The sequence below is a fragment of the Balaenoptera physalus genome (genome assembly GCF_965194825.1).
Source record: "Balaenoptera physalus genome assembly, chromosome: 4".
In the NCBI taxonomy this organism is placed as follows: Eukaryota; Metazoa; Chordata; class Mammalia; order Artiodactyla; family Balaenopteridae; genus Balaenoptera; species Balaenoptera physalus.
The window spans coordinates 135451663-135471607 of NC_138891.1; the positions used below are offsets into that span (position 1 = coordinate 135451663).

General features: G+C 38.1%; 1 protein-coding gene across 6 annotated transcripts in view; it reads left to right on the forward strand.

Annotated features, from left to right (window-relative positions):
• Positions 1-19945, forward strand: part of ITSN1 (intersectin 1) — a 227680-nt gene that overhangs the window by 49169 nt on the left and 158566 nt on the right. For all 6 annotated transcript variants that reach the window (XR_014262787.1, XM_082459102.1, XM_082459098.1 and 3 more), the window contains exons 2-4: positions 10531-10590; positions 12794-12886; positions 13876-13939. Coding sequence is in view for 5 of the 6 variants with exons in the window: in XM_082459102.1 (XP_082315228.1) it covers positions 10563-10590; positions 12794-12886; positions 13876-13939 (185 nt within the window). In the remaining variant the exon portion in view is untranslated. The remainder of the gene's footprint in view (positions 1-10530; positions 10591-12793; positions 12887-13875; positions 13940-19945) is intronic.

Here is a 19945-nt window from a genome sequence, read left to right on the forward strand (position 1 = left end):
CGTTGACAATGTCTCTTTGAATTTAGTTCTTTTTTATTGGGTTCTTCACCCTTCATGCAGTTTTAAAGTTTTACTCATGAACAAGCTGCACGTCCTTACAGGTCATCTTGTTCAGCTTCAAACAGTAGCACATTTATTAGCTACATTGGAGGTCCATGACTTCAGACATGACAGTTCGGCATTGATCAGGTTGGCTGTATGTTTGGGATTTGTCAGTTCCTTTGTCCATTTATTGTTTGGCTTTCAGTACCTTTTCTCTGTGTTTCAAAAGAGCTTTGTTTACATCCTGCCTTTATGTGTAATCTTACAGGGCAACTTTCTGCCTTTTGTTCATCTCCTGCTCATTTTTCACAGGAGTGGAATTTGGTGTAAGACTTGCTTATAAAGCAGGGGTATAGGCTCTTCTGGTTGTTTTCCATTCATTGCAGACTTCTTTTTTTAATAAAAGAGATCTCCTTTTTTTTTTTTAAGGTTTTCTAATTTAAAATTTTTAGAAATGTAAAGGCCTCCAAAAGTAAGAGGTGTGGGGACAATAGTTTGTTTTTATTTTTATTTTTTGCGATTCCTTTTAATTTTTATTCTAGAACAGGGATGAATATGGGTAGAACAGTGCCTTAAACCAGACCTTCACAACTCTCAAATATGAGACAGTATCATGATATCAGTATATTATACACTTTTATGTGTTCCTGAGAATATTTTTATATTTTTCAAGATATTTATACATATATTTTCTTTTTTCTCCCACATTTTGACACTTTCCTTTCTTTCTCTATGTTTCATTGATGCCAAATTGCTAGAAATTTAAAATTTCTATTCTGTACCTTCCCATCCTGTAGGTCCTTTCACCTAAAACTAAACCTTTTGATCAACTTTACAGCAAAATTTAAAAAAAAATTTTTTTAATAAGTGAACTTAAAGTTTATTGCCTTAGTACCATGAAAATCTATTTCAAATAAATTAGCCTGAATATTGGGAAAGGACACTGTGAACTGGGTGTAGACAATAGACCTGTTAAAATGCAAGCCAAAAATGAAGTCTATTTTAAATATGAGGAAGAATAGGTCTTTTGTTTCCTTACCTCTCTGACCTCTGATACCTTCTAGCCATCTTGCCTTTCTGTGGTGATGTTTCCTGCAATCTAGAACTGTTGGAATACTGTAAATTTAAGGAGACTAGGTGGGAGAATATAAGCCTAATTTGTTTATAATGTTCCATTGTACATAAAATGCCTTCTCTACCAAGGGTATGTCTTTAAATATTGAGACCAGGTGTTGTCTGGTTATGAATCCAGCAACATAAGTCAGTGGCGTGTTCACAGCACAGCCCAGGTCTCTGCCTCTCCTGTAGCCTTTGCTTGTCTAATTGTTGGGACTCGTTTTCCTTATGTATATAAGATGATTCCAAGATTCTGTGAGGGAATGGGCATTAATTAAGTAAAAAACAGATACTGTATATTCATAATCTCCTTTTGGTCTTTCAGTCATTAATCCTTAACTGGCCCTGCTTTGGTTGTTAGAATTCTGCTAATTATTAGAATTGCATAATTGTGAGGATTTCTTTTTCTGTGAATGAGTATATGTTTGAATTATCTCATTTCTTCTTGATACTTCTTTTTATATTTACCCTTTCCCCCCTTTAATTTTAAAACATGTTAGAAAAATTTCAAGCTTTCAGGAAATTCAGAAGAATAATGTGACATACCTGTTTTTAAAGACGTCTTAAATAGTTTAATTATTTAATATAAGGTTAAAAGTTTTAAATTATGCCAATAATTGAGTTTAGAAATTTTATTCCTCATGATTAGTTTTTGCCTTTTTTAGTATTTTAATGTCTAAAATTTTAGTGTCTGTTGCGTGCTAGAAACCAGTTATACATGTTTCGTATTTGTATTTTGTTTTTTGAAATCATTTAATATTTTCTGAATAATCTCCCCTTATTTATGATAGCAAAACATTGGAAATCAAATAACAAACCTGTTTTAACAGTTTTTTATCATGCAAAGTGACATTTTAATAAATACTGTTTTAAGGATGATCTACCTATTTTATACATATACATTTATAGAGGTGTCTTCTACTTTAAATACATCAACATTTGGGATTTTAATGTACATAGTGAAACTAGGGGTCATATTGATTTTTTCAACTTTCTATAATCAGCTCTCATTTCTGAAGCTGAAATGAAGAAAGGTTGAAGACTTTTCTCAAACATGTTTTAGCTTTTGGCTTAAAAATCCTAACATTTAGCCAAGCCTTTCAAACTACTATTTACCTGTTTCTTGATTACTCAATATGTCTGAGTGTTTTTCTATCTTTTATATGTAAATATAGGAGTGTTTGCCTCACTCTAAAAATTAATATCTAAGCCAGCAATGTGTTTATGAAATGTTTTACTAACTTTGGGAAAGTATGTATTATAATGTAAAGTGTGCAAAAGAAGGCACAGTTGTATATTGAGGAAATACAAATACTAAGGTGGGCACGCTTGTGTGCATGGTGGCTACCTTCTCTGCCTGTATGAACAGATCTTCCCCCCGGAAGCACTGCATCAGCTGCTGAGCTTTCTGCACTTGTTCTGGGGCAGTGGCCCTGCCTCCCTGCTTCCCAGGCAGTAGGGCCAGGCACCTTAGGGAGAAGAACACCCTTCTCTGTTTTCTTCCAGGTAGATTCCTACGTTTCTGTGTGTTTTCTTTGTAGGTAACACACCTTAGCCCGCTGAAATCCCATCATTTGGGTTGAACTTCTGCCTTCACTCACTCCTTTTTTGTTTTTTTAAACTGCTCTGTTGTTGTTTTATTTTAATATAAGACTTTCAACTTCCATTTGATAAATGCTTACATTTTACTTTTCATATAAGAAGTAAAAGCTCTTTGGACTTATCTGGCAAAATTCTTTTAAACTTATTTCCTGCATTCAGTTTCCTCTGTGGTCTGCTATGACACTTTAAAAAAACAGGACTTCCCTGGTGGCGTGGTGGTTAAGAATCCGCCTGCCAATGCAGGGGACACGGGTTCGAGCCCTGGTTCGGGAAGATCCCACATGCCGCGGAACAGCTAAGCCTGTGCGCCACAACTACTGAGCCTGCACTCGCGAGCCACAACTACTGAGCCCATGCGTCACAGCTACTGAAGCCCACGCGTCTAGAGCCCATGCTCTGCAACAAGAGAAGCCACCGCAATGAGAAGCCCGCGCACTGCAACAAAGAGTAGACCCGTTCGCTGCAGCTAGAGAAAGCCCGCAAGCAGCAACGAAGACCCAACGCAGCCATAAATAAATAAATAAATTTATGAAAAACAAACAAACCCACTTGCTTTCCCTTCCCTCGTCTTTTTTGCTATCCAGCACTTTTATTGCTTGAGACAGTATCCTTTCACTCCCCACCCCCAGCTCCACCCTGGAAAGTTTACCAGGCTAACTACTTCAGGAATATTCCATTAAGTTCTTAATCCTGAAAGTATGAGTTTATACACGAGCACTGAACCAAGCCTGACTCTCTGTTCCGTCATTTAGAAAAGTTTCAAACCTTCAGGAAATTTCAATGACTATATAAACTGTGCCTTTGTTTCCACATCCCTAAGATGGGATAGTAATATTATTTAACCCGTAGTGTTGTTAATCGGATTAAATTGGCTAATACAGGTCAGGTGTGTTAGTAGCATTTAATAATACAATTTTAGTGAATTATTATTTGTCACCTACGTTTTCTCTCTCTCTCTCTCTCTCCCTCCCTCTGCCCACACACATACACACAGATTTTTGATGTGATTTTTCCATCCCCTGTTTAATTATAAACTCCTTTTTACCCCCAGCTCTCTTGAGATATAATTGACAAATGAAAAGTTTATATATTTAGGGGGTACAGCATTCAATATGTGTATACATTGTGAAATGACTAGCACAGTCAAGCTAATTAACACATCCACACCTTATCTACCATTTGTGTGTGTGTGTGGTGAGCACAGTTAAGGTATATTCTCTTAGCATGTTTCAAGTATACAATACAGTATTATTAGCTGTGGTCACCGTGCTACACGTTAGATCCCCAGAACTTACTCGTCTTGTAACTGAAAGTTTGTATCCTTTGACCAAGTCTCCTCATTCCTTACTCCCACCCCTGGCAAGCACTGTTCTGCCTTATGATTCTATGAGTTTGGCTCGTTTAGATTCCACTTATAAGTGAGATCACATAGTATTTGTCTTTCTGTGTCTGGCTTATTTTACTTAGCAAAATGTCCTCCAGGTTTAACCATGTCACAAATGGCAGGATCTTCTTTTATTAAGGCTGAATAATATTGCATTGTGTATGTATCCCACATTTTCTGTATTGATTTATACATCCACAGACACATGTTGTTTCCATGTCTTGACTACTGTTAATAATGCTGCAGCAAACATGGAAGTTCATATATCTCTTCGAGATAATGATTTCATTTCCTTTGGCTATATATCAAGAGGTGGCATTGCTGGATCATATGGTAGTTCTATTTTAATTTTTTGAGGAACCTCCATACTGTTTTCCACAGTGGCTGCACCAGTTTACATTTCACAACAGCAGTGCACAAGGGTTTCCTTTTCTCCACATCCTCACCAGCATTTGTTATCTCTTTTTGATAATAGGTATCCTAACAGGAGTAAAGTGATATTTAATTGTGATTTTGATTTGCATTTCCTTGACCATTAGTGATGTTGAGCACCTTTTCAGTGTACGTGTTGGCCATTTGTATGTCTTATTTGGAAAAGTGTCTGTTCAGGTCCTTTGCCCATTTAAAAATTGTTGTTGTTGTTATTATTATCATTATTTTTCTATTGAGTCAAATGAGGTCATTGTAAACTCCTTAATTATATTAAGTATTCTTGCTCAAAAGCCGTATTGTCTGTCCATTATTTGTTCTATCCCTTCTATTGTTTTTAACTTGAGCTTAAAGTTGAGTCTTTTTTTATGTGTGTTTTAAAGATAAAATACTTGTTGAAAGTTATTGGAAATAACTACTTCTCTTAAGAAGATAGTCCAATGTAGATATTCTAGTTTGTATTCAACTGCTAGGATTGCCAAACTCTTGACTTTTATTTTTAGAATTTTCTTTGTGGCTTGTGACCTAATGGGAAGTATCAATACACTAAACTGCATGTATTTAAAGTGCACAGTTTGGGCTTCCCTGGTGGCACAGTAGTTAAGAATCCGCCTGCCAATGCAGGGGACACGGGTTCGAGCCCTGGCCCGGGAAGATCCCACATGCCACGGAGCAACTAAGCCCATGTGCCACAACGACTGAGCCTGCGCTCTAGAGCCTGTGAGCCACAACTACTGAGCCCGCGAGCCACAACTACTGAAGCCCGCACACCTAGAAGCCGTGCTCTGCAACAAGAGAAGCCACCCAATGAGAAGCCCACGCACTGCAACGAAGAGCAAAGCCCGCACGCAGCAACAAAGACCCAACGCAGCCCACCCCCTAAAAAAATTAATTAATTAAAAAAAAAGTGCACAGTTTGATCAGTTTTGACATATGGATATACCTGTGAAACCATCACCATTATCATGATAGCAAACATTTCCATTCCTCCCTGAAGTTTTCCTGTGCCTCTTTGTAATTTTATATTCTGTCCCTTCCTCTACTCTCATCTCCTGGCAATCACTGATTGGTTTTCTATCACTATAGAGTAGTTAATATTTTCTAAAATTTTTACAAAAATGGAGTTATACTGTGTGTGTGTATACCTGCTTCTTTCATTAAGCATAGTAATTTTGACATTCATGCATGTTATTGCTTATAGCAACAGTTGGTTCCTTGTTACTGCTAAATAGTATTTCATTGTATGGGTATATCACTGTTTATACATTCATCAGTTGTTTGGGTTGCTAGTTTTTGGCTCTTAAAAATAAAGTTGATATGATATGTGTAGAAATCTTCCTGTGGATAGAAATCTTCATTTCTCATAGCTAAATATAGAGAAGTAGAGTGGCTGGGTTGAATGGTGGCTGTATAATTTTTTAAGAAAACTGTTGCCCAAAGTGATTATACCATCTTACATTCCCACCAGCAGAGTCTAGCTGTTCCACATCTTTGCCTGCACTTGGTATGCTCAGTCTTTTTCATGTTTGCCATTCTAGTGGAAACATAGTGGCACATCACTTTGGTTTAGTTTCCCTAATGGCTAATGACGTTGATCACCTTTTCATGTGTTTCTTGGCTGTTTCTGAGAGTTATTTTGTGAAGTGTCTGTTCACATCTCTTATCAATTTCCTCACTAAGTTGTTTGTCTTACTATTTACTTTTAGGGAGTTCTTTATATTTTCTGAATACAGCTCCTTTGTCTGATGTATGTGTTGCAAATGTTTTCTCCCAGTCTATGGCTTGCCTTTTTGTTTTCTTAATGAGCTAACATTTCACTTTGATGAAGCCCAATTTCCCACTCTCTCTCTTTTTTAAAAAATAAATCATGCTTTTTTGTGTTCTGAGAAATTTTTGCCTAGCCCAAGGGTCATGAAGATATTCTGTCTTTTAGAATTTTTTTGTGTAAAACTATATGGTTTTAAATTTAGGCCAAATTTAAATTTTGATCCATTTTGAATTAATTTTTGTGTATTTTGTGAAGTAGGATCGGTGTTCCCGCCTCCCGCCTTCACCACCTCCCCATATCCAGTTGATCTACTTCGGTTTGTTGAAAAGACTTTTTTCCTCCAGTGATTTGCCATTGCCAAAAATGAATTCACCAAACATATGTAAATCTATTTCTCAACTCTTTGTTCCATTGATCTGGTATGTCTGCCTTTACATCAGTCCCAAAAGGTCTTGGTTATTACATTGCTTTTTTAGTAAATCTTGAAATCAGGTAGAATAAATCCTCCGATTTTGTTCTTTTTAAAAATTGCTGTGGTTATTCTAGGTCCTTTGCATTTGCAAGTAAATGTCAATGTCAGCCTGCCAATTTCTACTCAAAAGCCTGCTGCAGTTTTAATTGGAATTGCACTGAATATATAGATCCATTTGGCGGGAATTGCCATTTTAGCAATATTGAATCTTTCTATTAACATAGTATATCTCTCCATTTATTTAGGTCTTCTTTAATTTTTTTTTTAAGCAATATTTTGTAGTTTTCAGCGTAGAGACCTTGGCCTTGGATGTCTTTTGTTAAATTTATACCTAGGACTTTTACATTTTTTTGGCACTGCTGTAAGTGGGATTGTTTGTCTTAATTTCAATTGCCAATTATTTGTTGTTCATATGTAAGAATTCAGTTGATATCAACCTTTCATCCTGTGTTTTTGCCAAATTCACTTATTGTACTATTTTGTAGATTCTTTGGGGTTTTCTGTGTAAACAATTATATCATCTGTAATAGAGTTTTATAGATTTTTAAAAAATCTATATGTCTTCTTTTTTTTTTTTTTTTTTGTCTGTTTGTTTTTCTTACCTTATTTCAGGGCTAGAACCTTCAAAACAATGTTGAATAGAAGTGGTAAAAGCAGGTGTCCTTGCCTTCTTCCTGATCTCTGGGGGGAGAAATTTAGTCTTTAACCTTTAACTATGATGCTAGCTGTAGGTTTTTCATAGATGCCCTGTATCTGTTTGAGGAAGTTTCCTACTAATCTTAGATTTCTGAGAGTTTTTATCATTCCTAGGTGTTGAGGTTTTGTCAAGGCTTTTTTCCCCACATTTATGGAAAAACGATCATATGAGCTTTTTGGTTTATTCTGTTAATATGGTTGATTACATTAATTTATTTTCAAATATTAAATTAACCTTGACTTCTGCATAAACCCTTGGTTATGTTTTTGCCAACATATATCCTTTTTTATATATTTTTGAGTTTCAGTTTTGAATTCTTTGGTGAAGAATTTTTCCATATTCTGTACAATCTTGTTCTGTAATTTTGGGGGGATAAAGCTCAAAAGACGTATGACTTGTCAATTTCAAGGACATTATGAAGATTAAGTGAGGTGAAACACTAAAATTTTTTGGAAAATTATCAAGCTTACCTATATAATATATTGACTGAGAAATAGTGGAAGAACAGAATAGCAGCTGTAGTTTTTAAAGGGAATTGGCAGTGAGAAGTGGCCTGCTTCATAACTGGACTCAGTTCATTGTGGTGGCTTGACCACATGTGTTTTCTCTTCTCCTTCCCTGATGTCTGCCATAATCACATAGGCAGCTAAAAGATGTTAACTCCTAAGGAAAAAGATAATAGTAGAGAAGATATTGAAAGAAGTAGAGAATAGACAGTAGAGAAGATAGTGACAGAAGATTTTTTTTTAATACAAATTTATGTATGTATGTATTTATTTATTTATTGGCTGTCTTGGGTCTTCGTTGCTGCGCGCGGGCTTTCTCTAGTTGTAGCGAGCAGTGGCTACTCTTCATTGTGGTGCACGGGCTTCTCATTGCAGTGGCTTCTCTTGTTTCAGAGCACAGGCTCTAAGTGTGTGGGATTCAGTAGTTGTGGCACACAGGCTCAGTAGTTGTGGCTCGCTGGCTCTAGAGCGCAGGCTCAGTAGTTGTGGCGCACGGGCTTAGTTGCTCCGTGGCATGTGGGATCTTCCCAGACCAGGGCTTGAACCCGTGTCCACTGCATTGGCAGGCGGATTCTTAACCACTGTGCCATCAGGGAAGTCCCCAGTGACAAAAGATTTTGACAATTTTTTGTAAAAAGAAACATAACTTTGGAAAAGAGTGTTAATTTGAGTTCAGAGGTGGATAAACAGTGCCTACAAATAAAGGTGAGGTCAAGCCAGCTTGTCCCAGGCTCAGAGTGATTGGAGGCTCCTGGCATTCCTTGGTCAGTTTTGCAGCTAAAAATCGAAATTCTTCAGCAGTCTGTGTTTCAGACATTTTGAACTATTCTCTCCTGCACCCCCAGCAGACAGGTGACTACGTCAGCCCCCTTCCTCTGGGGAGATGTGAAGAGCACTAGGCCAGAGATGCTCCAGACTAGAGGGGTGAAACATGGGGTTGAAAATAAAGGGATTGTATACAAGTCCACCCACTGAAGTATAGGCCCCTCACTTCTTTCTCCCTTCTCCACTCCTCCCCAGAAGCCAGCTGGAATACCATATCTAGCTGACTAGCTTCAATAGAAAAAAATCTACCTACTGACATTTGGAGAGATCCCAATGAACAGGTGACTAGATATATCTGATCATCATAGGGAGAAGGCCATCAATTAACAAACCTGCCACCCACGCCCAGCTTCTGAGCATTGTTTTAGTGCCTCCCTCTTAAATATGAAGGTGCATCCAAGGATCACCAGATATATGAGAAAAGCCTCAAAAGTGAAAGAGAATGACCCCAAACGAACTATCAGTGAGCAAACAAAAAAGGAATCAAATGATGCAAGAAACAGAAGAAAACTAAAGAGTAAAATGAAAAAAAAAAATCAGAAGAATAAAAGAAGTTGTGTCCATTTAAAAAAGAGAGGGGGGAGAACATTAGGAATAAATAGTTGAGAACAAGATAGAGCTTTTGGAATTTTAAAATTCCATAGACAGATGAAATTGAGGAGTATTAGGGCAAAGGGACTGTCACTTTTTAATTCTAAATTTATCTAATTTTTTTCTGTTACTATTTAGTATTCATTTTTAACTGTGTGCATTTACCATGTTGTTTAGTTAAACATAAGGAAAAATATTAAGTTTGGATTTTTTTAGTTGGGGAAGAGGACTGGCTTGGTTTCACGTTGGCTGTTCATGAGCAAATAATGCCTGATGGGGATCTTTGAGCCTGGGTTTGTGTTTGGTATTCTGGGCAGACATTAGTGTAATATGCATTTTAAAGCAGCAATTGCAGACAATGTTTTTCATAAGAGCAACACAGGCTGTGGAGTTTGCTGCCCCTGCTCAAATCCAGCTTGGTCACCAAATGTGTGATGTTGTTCTAATTACTTCACCTCTCTGATTCTCATTTTCTTCGTGTATAGTATGGAATGGTAATATAGTACCTATGTCATAGGGCTGTGATACGATGGAAAGAGATAAGGGACTTCCCTGGCGGTCCAGTGGTTAAGACTCAGCGCTTCCACTGCAGGGGCACAGGTTCTATCCCTGGTCAGGGAACTATTGCACATGATGCACAGTGCAGCCAAAAAAAAAAAAAAAAAAACGGAGAGATAAGACAGTGCCCAGCACGTACTAAGTGCTCATTAAAAAGAGCAATTGTTGTAACCATGAAGCAGATGCACTAGTATATGTAGATGGTTAGAAAAAAGATATATTTAAAAAATAACAAATACAACAATACAGTTAATGAGATAATAGGCTGTCCCGAGCTAATAGTATCACTCACCAGACTGAAAGCTTCTTGTTGCCGGAGAGTCTTTCGTTCACATTCCTCAGTGCCCATCATTGCACCTGGGACTGAGAAACTGTGCAGAGAAGGAATGAATGAATGAACCCTTAGTTGTAACATTAATTTGCAGTGCTATCCCCTAACTCTAGTATCAGTCTTCAGGTCATTAAGACAGCGTGTTAGTGTGTTTATAAGTACCTAGGAGTGAAGTTTTCATAAACTTAAATGTTGCATTTCAATTACAGGCGTCGATTAGCAAGGTGAAAGTAACAGAACCATGGCTCAGTTTCCAACACCTTTTGGTGGTAAGTTTTCAAAGATTTTCCTTTTTTAATGTACTTTGGAATCGCATTTTTAAAAACTTAGTATTATGGCAAATTTCAAATATTCACATAAGTAGAGGGAATAATATAATCAACCCATCATATAGTTTCAGTGATTATCAGTCAACTAATGGCCAATATACTTTCACCTGGATTCTTTTGAGCATCTCTCATATATCAGATCATTTCATCCACAAACACTTTAGTGGGTGTTTCTAAAAGATAACACTTTTAAAGATATAACTACAATACTGTTAACACTCCAGTAAAGTTACTAGTAATTCCTTAATGTCTTCAACTATCAAGTCAGTGTTAATATTTTCCCTGATAGTCTTTAGATATTTTTCATTGTTGTTGTTACGGTTGGTTGGTTCAAATCAGGACCCGAACAAGACACAAACATTGCAATTAGTTCATGTGTCTCCTAAGTTGCTTTGTTAGTGAACCCTTCTCCATCCCTGTTTTTTTGGTTTTTTGTTTTGCAATTTATTTGTTGAGGTGACTGGGTCATTTATTTTGTACTTTTTCTTTAGACTGGATTTAAAGCATGACATTTTTGTTTTACTTTAGTTTATCTGCTTGAAACATCAATCTGCGTAAAATGTGTTTTTCAGGTAATTTTCCCTAAGATTATTAGGAAAGTGTTAAATGTTGGTTTTGCTTACTGGCCAAGTTTTGTTTTATTTTGTTTTGTTTTTATTAAAGAGAGCATGCCATATGAATGAATTTCTCTTGGCAGCTGTCGAACCTAGCCACCATGAAGAGAGTAAGGCAGCATAAAGCCCCATCCCTGTGATCACATCTGTAAAAGTCTCTGTGAGATTCTAGTACAGAAGTCTGCAACCTTTTCAAAACCATTAGTCTTACTGTTTTATTTTCTGTTTTGTTTTTGTCCCCCTTCTTAATTACTGAGCAAGTTTTTTGTTTGTTTTGTTTTGCTTGTTTGGTGGGGTTTGTTTCTGTTTGACAGATTTTGACAGGGCAGTAGAAGTTGCAGGACTGTAAGGCCTGTGAGGGAAGGGATCTGATCTGTTTCGGTCACCATCTTATCCCTAATGTCTAACGCAGTGTGTGGCACATAGGAGGTGTTCAGCAAGTCTGTTTTCAGTGGCTGAATGAATTGCTGCTCTGCCTGTCGCTGTCATATCAGACCCTGCAGAGAAGGGAGATTTCAGTGTTTAGACATTTTGCTTGTATGCTAGGCACATTCACATACTGCCTGTTCCCACCTTTTGGGAAAATGTCTGAACTTTTGAAAACCTTCTACCTATGTAATCTAGAGTTATTTGGTGAATTCGTTTGAGAAAACCTAACACTAAAGTGAGGACAGTCTCACAAAGAAGGGGATATCTGGTCAGTCCAAGAACTGAAACTGAAGAAGGACCTAAACCCTGTTCTCTTTGGTTTGCCATTGTTTTTTTCAGGATACCCATTTTTAAAAACAGCTTCAGTGAGTTATAATCTACATGCCATAAAATTCACTACAATCTAGTATTTGAATATTTTATCACTCCAAAAAGATTTTCATGGAATCACATAGGATACTAATTTAGTGAAGCTCAATTTTTCCATAACTTTCACTTGCGGCATTTAAGACATCTGAAAATACTGTTTTAAATTAGACTGTTGATTTGTATATCAGTCTGTTTATGTAAATAAATGATGATTATTAACATGTCTTCATAGAGTCCTACTAACTACAGGGTTATAGGACAAGTTTTTAAAAAAAGAATTTGTGCTAATATCTTTTTTTTTTTTTTTTTGGCCTGCTTTACTCTTAGTTTTCTTTTTTTTTTCCTTTAAAAAATTTTTATTGGCGTATAGTTGATTTACAATGTTGTGTTAGTTTCTGTTGTACAGCAAAGTGAATCAGTTATACATATACATATATCCACTCTTTTTTAGATTCTTCTCCATATAGGTCATTACAGAGTATTGAGAAGAGTTCCCTGTGCTATACAGTAGGTCCTTATTAGTTGTCTGTTTTATATATAGTAGTGTGTATATGTCTACTCTTAGCTTTCTAACTTTATATTCAAAACTTCCAAGGGCAAACAGATGTTAACTTATCAAATCATTTATAACATACTGACAGTATCTTAAGGTACTGTGGAAACTGTGGGTGTGAGCACTTTGTTTTTCTTTTCTCATTGAATAATTTCTTTGTCTTTTCTTTGGATTGTAGGTAGCCTGGATATTTGGGCCATAACTGTAGAGGAAAGAGCAAAGCATGATCAACAGTTCCATAGTTTAAAGCCAATATCTGGATTTATTACTGGTAATTGGAGTCAGTATTTTTATATTTTTACTTATCATAGTGCATATATCTGTGGAAAATCTATTATGCAGAGCGAAGGTGGGCACATGTGATCAAGGGTACACTTTGCCTATTTTGCCTTAACCTGGAGTCTGTATTTTTACAGTTGCTTCTCCTCCAATGCACTCAAGTCTTTTTTGCAGTTTTTAATGGATGCCAAGTCACTGTTTTAGGCATATCACTGATGGGAATTGGTTAAGATTAATGGACCACATTCTTTAAGTAATTGTAGCATTGGACTGTGATCCTTGAGCAAAAACACTTCCTTAATTCTGATCTTGAACTGGCTTGAGTAAATTAACAGATTATGAACATTAAAAAAATTTTTTCTTATTGTTATGTCCTTAAAGATCCTTTTGTACTTTGCTTTTTCTAATCTCTTTCCTGTTTGATTACTTTTCGGGAATTAGCTTTAGAAAAAATGGGATCTAGATTTCCTGGGAACTTGCTTTCGTGTGTATTTGTTTCGGTTCTCTTTAACTTACTATTTTCTTAGTCCTCCATGTGATTCTTTTAATCATTGTTACTAAATCTCCATAAATATGTTAGAAGTACCAAAAATCTGAAGTGTCGGTAAATGGGAATGGCAAAGAACTCTTTTGTAAAGTAGAAGTGTGGGTCATCAGTTTCTTGAGGATTTCTGTAGGTTCACTTTGTTGTAATGTGCAGCCGTTACCATCTTAATTACGAGCAGATTGATTAAAGTGGACAGTCTACCCCTACAGGATGGTAGGCCCTTTTTGAGATGATTTTTTTTTTAAGTGTTACATTCTAAAGTCAGTGCTGGTGGATTCATTTTACTGTTATTTATAAACTTATCATTTGGCTTTTAAAATGTATTCAGTTCAGTACTTACAGGATTATTAACCTCTTTCTTTTTGTAATTTTGCCATAAGTGGTTTTCTGTCAGCTGCTGTTTTCTTCTAAAACTTGTTCCATTTAATTTACAGGTGATCAAGCTAGAAACTTTTTTTTTCAATCTGGGTTACCTCAACCTGTTTTAGCACAGATATGGTAAGTTGGAACTTCATACAAGCAGAAGGTTATAAACTAGTCCAGTAATATCTAATCTTAATTTCTTTAAGTTACAGAGGAGAACATGTATTTCTAGTCTGAAATACCCCACTACTTCTTACCAGAGAAGTACTTCTGAAAAGTGTCTTTCTGGTAGGGAACTTTAAGAAAAAAAAAAAAAAAAAAAAAGTGGTGACATTTGCAAGGTAACTGTTACAAAGTTGAATTTCCAGTTGAGAAATCTACATTTTGTATTTTCTCACCACTTTGTTTTTTTTGTTTGTTTATTTTCTGGGGTTTTTTTGGCCACACCATGCTGCCTGTGGGATCTTATTTCCCCACCAGGGATTGAACCCATGCCGCCTGCATTGAGAGCACAGAGTCTTAACAACTGGACTGCCAGGGAAGTCCCTTTCTCACCACTGTTTTACCTTCATCCACATCACCCATATTCGTCTAAATGTTCCACATTTCTTGCTTTATAATGTGATAGTTCTGTATCTTTCATTGAATAAAAGGTAAAGAAGATATTTGAGGGTTAATAATGGAATAACCAGTGAAAGAGTGAAATAACCAGCATTCATTACAGTGTTGTACAAGGTGAGCACATAAAAAATATTGTTGAATCCCTTGATTAACTAGCACAAATAAGTGTTCAGTCTTTTGAAACCACAGGAAAGAAAGAGAATGAATGAAAAAGACTGGCAAATACAGTTCTGGATTCTAGGTTTATGACTTTCGGAAGCCATGATGAATTCTTTGGCCAAGAAGCCACGTTTTCCTGCAGTGTATGGTTCTTACAGTTAGTACATCATTTCCCTGGGTTTGTTAGTGTTGTGGTGGCAGCTTGTTACGGTGAAAAGAACACATGATTTGTAGTTGAATCCCATCTGTACTACTTTCTATCTTTCTGATTTGGAACATGTACTTACCCCCCCTCAGCCTCAGTTTTCACATCGAGAAAATGGGAAGACACGTTTCCTTACAGGGTTATTGAGTGGATTAGCAGAGAAACTGTATGTAAAGGACTTAGTGTGGGCCCTGGCACATAATAGAGCCTCAAAACAAAACCCCAGAAAGGTACTGGGCTGGCCAAAAATGTTCGTTCGGGTTTTTCTGTAAGATGTTACGGAATGCAAAAATAAAGATTGACATAGTTCCTTGTTGCCTTTAAGCAGAGTCTACAGAACATAGTCTAAGCTTGATTATAAGTGTCGTCAGTATGAAAATCATTTACTATGTTCTGAAATAACAAAACTTTCATGGGAAATTATATATTATTTGTGTGTGGATTTATTTGAATTGAAATTAAATGATACCAGATTCCTGTGCTTTTTTTGGTGTCTGCTTTATTTTCTTTTCCCTGGTTGTCAGCATATGGGCTGCCAGACTGTCTCTTTCAACTATGATACCCTTTTAGTGCTAACGTCTCATCTACTTTGAAGTAGAAAATTCAGATAACCAAGGTTTTTGGAATTACTTTTATTTATTTATTTTTTAAAATTAATTAATTAATTTTTGGCTGCGTTGGGTCTTCGTTGCTGCGGACGGGCTTTCTCTAGCTGTGGCGAGCGGGGGCTACTCTTCGATGCGGTGCGCAGGCTTCTCATTGCAGTGGCTTCTCTTGTTGCAGAGCATGGGCTCTAGGCGCACAGGCTTCAGTAGTTGTGGCACGCGGGCTCAGTAGTTGTGGCGTACAGGCTTAGTTGCTCCGCGGAATGTGGGATCTTCCTGGACCAGGGATCGAACCCGTGTCCCCTGCATTGGCAGGTGGCTTCTTAACCACTGTGCCACCAGGGGAGTCCCTGGAATTACTTTTAAAGTAAAGTAAAAGAGACACACACACACACACCACACACACAGAGGGAACACTCATGTACTTGTGAGCACAGGGACACTGACCTGTTGGTTAAGTGCCTAAGTCTAAATGCAAGAAACTTATGACATCTGTGTTAAATTTCGTTTTGCTTTGTGTTCTGCTGTGTGATTGTTTTTCACACCATCAGCCAAGATCACTCACTAGAATCTTCCTTTCCCAGACTTAGCTTCCTTCACTGAATTCTGCTTTTATACTGTATTTCCAATCTATGAAGGTTCATTCAAGAAGCAGTCTTGTAATGAATACTCTGCTGCAAGGAAATCTCACTTAACATTTATTCATTCAACAGTGGAAAAATATTTATCAGATGTCTACTATGGGCCTGTGCCTGTTGTAGGTGCTGGGAATACAGCTGTGAAAAAAACTGACAAAATTTGTGCTTTCATTGAAATTGCAATCCAGTGGAAGGAGATGGCCAATAACAGCATAAAAACTGTCACATGTTAATAAGTGTAATGGAGGAAAAAAAAGTATTATTTATTAAATTTCAGTTCTTTCAATTAAGACAGTTAATTTTCCAAACTGCTTTTTTGTTTTTTTGTTTTTTATTTAACCAGAGTGTACCAAAGTCATTTTTACCAACTTATTCTTCTCATTTTGAAAATTTTTTAACAGTGAAGATAATGAGTCTGCAGACTTAGGTTAAATCAAAAGTGTTCTTTGTCTTTAATTTTTTTCCGACATTTTAAATAAATTTGTGATGGCATATTTTACTTTCATCAAGAATTGCTATCAGGGGAAAAAAACCAAAATGAAACACACCTCTAAGAATCTTTTCCCAAAAGCAATATCTCTGAAAAGTCGTTGGAAATTTCTCGAGGCACAGATGTCCTGCTAAGATGCTAGAATGGTGTGGTGCAGAGTGTGAGGAACATCTGCCTTTTGGCACCAGCTCTGATGCTTCTTCACTTTGTTAGCTTGAGCAATACTTCACCTCTTCAAAGTTCGGTTTTTAAATTTATAAATAACAGCTGACCTAATGAAATAGTTTTCCCTCCCTATCTCTCATGCTAATCTTGTGTTCTCATGTGGTTTTTCTGATGGGGTCACAGGGAAAGCCCAATGCCCCTTTTGGTAGAGAGAGGAGTGGGTTTGAGTCTAAAGTTTTAGGCAGTCCCTGTGTCATTCCTCTGGGGAAGAAGAAAATTCTGGATTGAGAATTAGGACCTTTTTCTAGTTCCTCTTTCTCTCTGGGCCTTACTTTCTTTGCTCTGGACCTCCGTTCAAAAGTATGAGTGATGTGCACAGGTGGGAAATATCTGTTGGAATCCATGTAGAAGTTATATTCCAGTTAATTAATTTATGAGCTTTGGAACTATAACCTACTAATACTGTGGAGCTACCTATCTCTCCAATCCAGTTTCCAATTAAGAATACAGGAAAACTTGAATTCTTCCTCAGAATGGAGTCAAGTCAGTCAATGCCAAATTATAACTGTGGCGGACGATGATACACCTTCCTAGAAATTGTCTTGCTAATAAGGAACTGGAAGGAGCTGGGCCTATATCCTTTTGGCAGCTTAAATGCTTAACATTGTTGCAACCTTGGTCTGGTGTGGAGACAGAGAAGAAAGCAGAGGGCAATGGACGAGAGCCTTGAAGGCAGAGGAAAGCAGAGGTGGAATGAGGACTTTGGAATCAGAGGCAGTAGGTAGGGGCCACAGAAATGGGGGTTAGAAGCTCTTGAGAGAAATGAGGGGAAGAGAGGGCGCACCACCTAGAAATGGGCCCTGAGAAGAGGAGGAAGCCAGAGGCGTAAGGGCAGAAATTAGAACAGCTTGGTGATCTGGCTCAAGGATGGGGCAGGGGGCAAGGCAAACACCTGTGTGACACCTTTGGATACTATCTTAGGATACCACTGAGCATATGTCAGGAGGGCCTTCAGCCCCCAGCAAGATCAGTTTGCCAAAGTCATTTACCCCCAAGAAAAGTCATCCTGGACATTCCTGAGTCTTCACCATCTCAGTTCGTGGCTTTGAGCATCTATCCGGCTGCTGGGACCCATGCCTGATTCCTCTCTTTTCCTTACCCTACACAACCAATCCATCAGCAGGTACTTTTGACTCCATTTACAGACTGTATCCCCAATCTGGCCATTTCTTTCTGTATCCTTTGCTACCATCCTAATTTGTCATAGTGGGCCTAATAGCTGGGCCCACTGTTCGAGCGTTCTGACTGGAGTGTCTCACACTTGCGTGTTTAGATTCCATTCTCCAAACGGCACCCCAACAATCTTTTGAAAAAGTAAATCCATTTAAAACTCTCCATTGAGAAGAAAACCCAAAGTCATGACCAAGGCCACAAGGCCCAATATGATCTGGCTCTTGCTTTTTCCCTCTTCTCTTATTTTGAACCACTCCCTTCCTCAATTTTTGCACTCTGGTTTCACTGACCTTTTTTCTATCTTTAAATGGGTTCTTTTGGCCTCAGGGTCATTGCACTTGGCATTTTCTCTTCCTATCATGCAGCTCTTCTAGATCCTCACATTATTTGGCCGATTACCCTTCAGGTTTTGGTTCACCTCCCCAGAGAAGGCCTTCCTGACCACTAGTCTAAAGTAGTTCCCTCTCCCCACCTGCTCCTACGAACATCTTCTCTTTCCCATCACCTTGCTTTATTTCTTTTTTTAAAAAATAAATTTATTTATTTTATTTATTTATTTTTGGCAGCGTTGGGTCTTCATTGCTGTGCGCTGGCTTTCTCTAGTTGTGGTGAGCAGGGGCTACTCTTCGTTGTGGTGCACGGGCTTCTCGTTGCGGTGGCTTCTCTTATGGAGCACGGGCTCTAGGCGCGCGGGCTTCAGTAGTTGTGGCACACGGGCTCAGTAGTTGTGGATCGCAGGCTGTAGAGCGCAGGCTCAGTAGTTGTGGTGCACGGGCTTAGTTGCTCTGCGGCATGTGGGATCTTCCTGGACCAGGGCTCAAACCCATGTGCCCCCTGCATTGGCAGGCGGATTCTTAACCACTGCGCCACCAGGGAAGCCCTTGCTTTATTTCTTAATTTTTTTTTTAAATTTTTATTTATTTATTTATTTACTTATGGCTGTGTTGGGTCTTCGTTTCTGTGCGAGGGCTTTCTCTAGTTGTGGCAAGCGGGGGCCACTCTTCTTTGCGGCACGCGGGCCTCTCACCATCGCGGCCTCTCTTGTTGCGGAGCACAGGCTCCAGACGCGCAAGCTCAGTAATTGTGGCTCACAGGCCCAGCTGCTCCGTGGCATGTGGGATCTTCCCAGACCAGGGCTCGAACCCGTGTCCCCTGCATTGGCAGGCAGATTCTCAACCACTGCACCACCAGGGAAGCCCCCTTGCTTTATTTCTTAATAGCACTTACCGTGTGGAATAATCTGACTAGTTTTCTTGTTGAATGTCTGCTTGCACTGAAACAAGCTCTGAGGGCAGGAACCTTGCCTGTCTTTTTCTTAGTTGTAAGCCTAGTTCCTGGATAGAGACCTTAGTAGGTGACTTGTTCAAAAACATTTGTTGGGGAAATCCCTGGTGGTCCAGTGGTTAGGACTCCGCGCTTTCACTGCGGTGGTCCAGGTTCAATCCCTGGTCGGGGAAGTAAGACCCGCAAACTGTGTAGCGGCCAAAAAAAAAAAAAAAACTTCGGATGAATAAACAAACAGATAAGCGAGTGACTGGGCCAGGTTAATCTGCACAGTGGGAGGTGAGCAGCCTGTGATGAGCCTTTGTGGATGAAGCAGGCTCCTAAAGGAATCTGTTGGCTTCAGTTCTGGTGTAGTGAATGAGATGCAGCGAGAGGAGGCCTGCCTTTTTTCCCTGAATCTTATGATACAAACAAGATAGTTTCAGAATTTCTACACTCCTGTCCACCACAAACAACAAACCTATTCAGTGACGTTCAAGGTTACTTCATACTTCTTTTGTTTATATCCTGAGGATATATGAAGTAGTGTGTTCAGAAGTTATTTAGATTAGTTTTTTTCCCTTCTTCCTATGTGGACATGTTACTTATTTAAAATACTATTAGATTGATTTGTTTTTTTTGGTTGTTTTTTGTTTTTAATTAATTTTTATTGGAGTATAGTTGATTTACAATGTTGTGTTAGTTTCAGGTGTACAGCAAAGTGTATCAGTTATACATGTACATATATCCACTCTTTTTTAG